At 30.2% G+C, this 5,513-nt stretch overlaps 1 protein-coding gene across 1 annotated transcript; it reads left to right on the forward strand.

The window, feature by feature from the left end:
- Positions 1-1,319: 1,319 nt before the first annotated feature.
- On the forward strand, positions 1,320-2,615 carry LOC145821071 (serine carboxypeptidase-like 20). The gene is made up of 2 exons (XM_082917672.1): positions 1,320-1,552; positions 1,646-2,615. The coding sequence occupies exons 1-2, from the start codon at positions 1,398-1,400 to the stop codon at positions 1,836-1,838; spliced, it is 348 nt and encodes a 115-aa protein (XP_082773798.1). The 5' UTR covers positions 1,320-1,397; the 3' UTR covers positions 1,839-2,615.
- Positions 2,616-5,513: the final 2,898 nt, after the last annotated feature.

Below are 5,513 nucleotides of genomic sequence, written 5' to 3' on the forward strand. Positions count from 1 at the left end.
AAATAGTGAAAAAAATTTATAGGTATGTGACTATAGATGAAGCTCATGGGAAGAAACTGTTTTATTACTTTGTCCTCTCCGAAGCAAAACCCTCCAGTGATCCAGTCGTCCTCTGGCTCAATGGTGGCCCTGGCTGCTCTAGCTTCGATGGATTCGTCTATGAGCACGGTATTGATTCCATCGAATTCATTTTTTACTGCACTTATTTCATATGATTTTTTTTTTCTTTTATTTGTTTTTTGGGAAAACTTGATTGTGAAGCTATAATCAAAGCAATTAATCACATACTCATAGAATTTAATGTATATAATCAGAGCATATGATTGATTTATAGAATTTATAGAATTTAATGTATATAATCAAGCTTTGATTATATAAAATTTGTTTAAGTATGTGATTGATTTAAAGCAATTTCATATTTTTTTTGTGTGTATATAATTTACGGTTTTTGTGTTTGTTTTCCTTCCTTTCCTCTTCTCTCTCTGTTTTTTTTTTTTTTTTGGATTTGTTTTTAAAATTGCTTTTTTTGGGATTGAGAGCAATTCTTCCAATGGAGGGAACATACCCAGATCTAAGAGCTTTGAATTGGGCAATATCTATGGCGTTGGTTCATCATATTTAATACCTCTGAGACCTTTGAATTGGGCAGTATCTAAGAGCTTTGAATTTTTTAATACCTCTGTCAGTCTCATTTTTCTTCATCATATTTAATTTTTTTTACTATTGATTTACATGTTAGAAATTCAAAGCAAAAAAAAAAAAAAACAGCTTTGAATAATCAGAGCATATAATCAAATACTTATTATTATATTGTTACAATATAATAATATACACACATCTCATACACTGATTATATGTGAAAAAACATGCTCTGATTAGTATACTAATCACATATAATCACATATCAACTTTGAAAAACAGCTTTCAATATAATAATAAGTATGTGATTATATGCTCAGAGCTTTTTTTTCAAAGCAAAGCTGAAAGCATGTTTTTTTTAAGTAGAATCAAAGCTGAAAGCATATAAATTCTATTGGAAGCTTTGATTATATGCTGATTATATGCTCTGATTATATATGATTGATTTAAAGAATGCTTTGATTATATATTAATACATTAAAATAAAATATATACCAATTAATACATGCAACCCCACTCTTTTCTCTTTCCTTAACCGTAAATTACACGCAACAAGTGGTCTCTACCAGGGCTGTTTTCCTTTTCTTTCTCTTGCCTTTTAAGCAAACAAACAGACTACTACTTGGACCAGCATCACTCATTCACTCAACTCCACATCATTTTTTATTTTTATTTTATATAGTTCTCATAATCAACAATGGTATGCTTATTAATTGAAACAAATAACAACAAGCCTCTCTCTGTGAAAACCAGAAGCCATGGCCAAGATTACTAATGTAGTCAACACAGTGAGAGTCCTAACTTACATTGTCCTGAGCTTGAGCTTTGTGTTGATAGAATCAGCACCTGAAGGTGCACTGGTCACACAGGTTCCTGGTTTCAATGACACTTTTCCTTCCAAACACTATTCTGGGTATGTCCCTTTCCTATTCATGATTGTCCTTGATTGTGATGGGTCTTTATTGTTATTTCTATTTGTTCTTTAATTGGTGTTCAATTTTTATAGGTATGTGACTATAGATGAAGCTCATGGGAAGAAACTGTTTTATTACTTTGTCCTCTCCGAAGCAAAACCCTCCAGTGATCCAGTCGTCCTCTGGCTCAATGGTGGCCCTGGCTGCTCTAGCTTCGATGGATTCGTCTATGAGCACGGTATTGATTCCATCAAATTCATTTTTTACTGCACTTATTTCATATGATTTTTTTTCTTTTATTTATTTTTTTGGGAAAACTTGATTGTGAAGCTATAATCAAAGCAATTAATCACATACTTATAGAATTTAATGTATATAATCAGAGCATATAATCAGAGCATATGATGGATTTATAGAATTTAAAGAATTTAATGTATATAATCAAGCTTTGATTATATAGAATTTGTTTAAGTATGTGATTGATTCAAAGCAATTTTATGTTTTTTTTTTGTGTGTGTATATAATTTACAGTTTTTGTGTTTGTTTTCCTTCCTTTCCTCTTCTCTCTCTATTTTTTTTTTTTTTTGGTTTTGTTTTTAAAATTGCTTTTTGTGTTTGTTTTTAAGTACCATGTTTTCATGAATTAGTCAATACATGAATTTTAGATTTGTAGGTATTTATAGATGTTATAAATATGGTTAGTTTTGATGCTCATTTTCTTTGGAAAAATTCACATTGATTGAAGTTTGTAATTTTTTTATTTACCAGTGTGAACTCTTCCAGATTGAGGCATGAGTTATAGTTATAAAGATAAATTCATGATTTAATTATTGAGCTTCGTTGGAGGTTTTATTTAATATGATTTGAATTTTTTGGCTAGGGGATCATGTATATTTTTGGATCTGAATCAAAATATTATATTATTTTTTTATTTTTATTTTTATCATTTATATTTATTTTGTATTTTTTAACCTTTATAATTAACAATGTTTCTAACTGGTTTGTTTTCTTGATGGGAACTCAAAGCAACATATTCATCCAAAAATGAATATTAAACACAAGGTAAACTTTAATTGCTTTTTGAATTTAATTATGTGTCGGTTTACAATCTTAAAAAATTCTTATCCATTATAACGTTTAATCATGTTCCAATTAATAATGTAACTTTTCTTTTTCTATGAAATACATGTCTCACATTCCTTTTTTTGGGCTTCCATTAAACAATACCCTCAATGAGTTAGAAGAGTGTAGGAATAACCTAAACTCTTACATTAGAAAAAAAATACACAGATACTCTCCAGGTTTTGCTTTAAAGTTAATGATTTTGAAACTATTTTAATTTGTTGGGGTTTGATGGGTTTTGATTTTTGAAATTTGAAATGGTTTTGATGGGTTTTATTCGCAGAAATCTGTAGAAATTCGAAGTCATTTCGCTTGAGACATCACCCCCGGGAACAAGTTTTCCGGCTTCGGCGCTTTCCGACACATCCCCGTGAGTTACTCTCTCTATCTCTCCTAGAAATGTGTATAGATATATGAATCTATAAACATATGAATTTGTGAGCAGAAATGGTATGCTCTCTCTATGTCTCTCTCTTATTTTGCTTTCTATGGATATCTATGAAACGCCATGAAATTATTGTTGTATTTTTGTTATCAAAATCAGACCAAATTGAATAAAAGATTCTGCCATGAATACTTTCATCCCATGAATACTTAAACTTTCATCGGATTTTAGATTTAGATTTTAGATTTTTCAAACAACCCATTGTTTTTTCAATGTGTTGGGTTAGTTTTAGGTTTTTTTATCAGTTCAAATATTTAAAATTTCATCAGATTTTAAACTTTCATCCCATAAATATGTCGAAATTCCACCATAAATCGGCTCATAAATCAGTAGTTTCATCATATTTTTATCAACCCATAAATCAATAGTTTGTACCAAAAAAATTATATCATGTTTGGTTGGAAAGAAAGTGGGGGAAATTGGTTGTGCATTTGATGATGGCTGTATTCCATCGTATTTTCAATGTGTTGAGTTAGTTTTATTTGGGTTAGTTTTATTTAGGTTTTCTATGCCATTGTGGAATATTTGATAGTTTTACTTGGGTCTTTTTCTTGCTGCACTTCCTTGCTGCACTTGGTGTAGAAACTTTTATCAGATAAAATTTCTGCCATGAACACTTTCATCCCATGAATACTTAAACTTCCATCAGATTTTAGATTTTAAAATTTTCAAACTTTCCATTATTTTTTAATGTGTTGGGTTAGTTTTTGATTTTTTTATCAGTTTAAATATTTAAACTTTCATCAGATTTTTAAACTTTCATCCCATCAATATGTCAAGTATTCCACCATAAATCAGCCCATGAATTAGTATTCCACCATAATCTGTAATTTCATTATATTTTTATCAGCCCATGAATTAGTAGTTTGTATCCAAAAAAATTATGTCATGTTTGGTTGGTAAGAAAGTGGGGGAAATAGTAAAGAAAGTGAAATTTGGGCTAAATATTAGTTGGTGAGAAAATTATTATATAGATATATATATTTTTAGCTTTCTGAGAATGAAAAGAGAGTCTTCGTTTGAGAAGAGAGAAGAACGAGGGGACATCAGTTGGTGAGAGAGAGAGAGAGACAGTTGAGAAGATTAATGTTTTACAATCTTTGGGGGAGAGAGACTGAGGTAATAGAGAAGAGGAGAGAGTGGGTGAGAAAATTGAGAGATTGCAATTTGGGGAAGTGCAATTTATCTTGGGAAGATTTTTTTTATTAAAAATATAAAAAATGCTATATATTCTTAAAAAAATACAACTTTATAACTCTCACTCACCTATGATTGGTCCAGGAAGGAAATAAAAAAAATAAAAATATATGATTGGTTTACATCATTTTGGGAGTCATGGAGGTTCTTAATTTTCGGGGTTCCTGAAATTTATTTGGATTACTAATAAATTGGTGTTTCATTTAAGTTTCATGTTTTCATTTATGAATTTTTCTCCTTCCTATGAATTCATTACCTACTCTTTGAAAAGAAAAGAAAAAAAACAAAAAACAAAAAATTTGAATACTGTTAACACCATAAATCTGCAATTTTTATTATTATTTATTATTTATATAATTGCAGGACACGTGGCATCCTCTTATTCATTTGGAAGTTAAAAGAAGTTATAGAGATAATGGAGAAAATGAAGGACAAAGTGGATGAGTGGGAGGACAAAGTGGATGAGTGGAAGGACACATGGCAAGACAAGAATGAAGATGGAAGAAATGGGTAGTTACTAAGTAGTTATTGCTGTATTTTTTCTTCTATAAATAGCCATTAATGGCTACATTGTAAAAGATCCCAGAATTCATAATCAAAGATACTTGATTTCAATATTTCTTGTCATTTTCCTTATCTTAGGAGTAGTTTAACATAGATTTATATTTCGAAGCATTTATTTTCAGTATTTCCATTTCGAAGCATTTTATGCACTTTCTTTTCGAAGCATAGGAGTAGAGGTAAGTAATTATTACTTCGATTGTTCACTCAATCATCTTTCTCCGTTCCCCATTCTTCTTTTAATTTTTCTTTTCTTTACACTTGGCAATCTTGAAGTCCTCTTCGTTGAGGCAAAAGAACCGTCAACACAATCGCTTGATAATTGGCTTGAATTTAATCTGTAAGGATTTTTCAATCCTTGCTGGCACGCTCGCATTTATGATATTTTCCTTCGTAGGAAAAATAAGCCAACATTTTAGCCAACATTTTTTGGCACGCCCGGTGGGACGTCAAGTGTAATAAATGGAAAATGAATTGGATTTGTCCATTTCGAATAGTCTAGATGAAATTTATTGGCGTAAACAAGAAATTTTGGATCTTCAAGAAGAGATCCATTTTCTTGATGAAATAAATTTTCATCCCTTACAATATTATTTGGTGGAAGAAAAAAGACACCATTTAATTGGAGAAATTCA

This window comes from Camellia sinensis, chromosome 3 (assembly GCF_055761805.1).
Source record: "Camellia sinensis isolate YWXY chromosome 3, ASM5576180v1, whole genome shotgun sequence".
NCBI classification, from domain to species: Eukaryota; Viridiplantae; Streptophyta; class Magnoliopsida; order Ericales; family Theaceae; genus Camellia; species Camellia sinensis.

Bases quoted from the DNA above. Each gene is read 5' to 3' on its own strand.
- LOC145821071 (XM_082917672.1), top strand. From the start codon at position 1,398: ATGGCCAAGATTACTAATGTAGTCAACACAGTGAGAGTCCTAACTTAC. The intron at 1,553-1,645 runs GTATGTCCCTTT...CAATTTTTATAG, and splicing joins CCTTCCAAACACTATTCTGG to GTATGTGACTATAGATGAAG.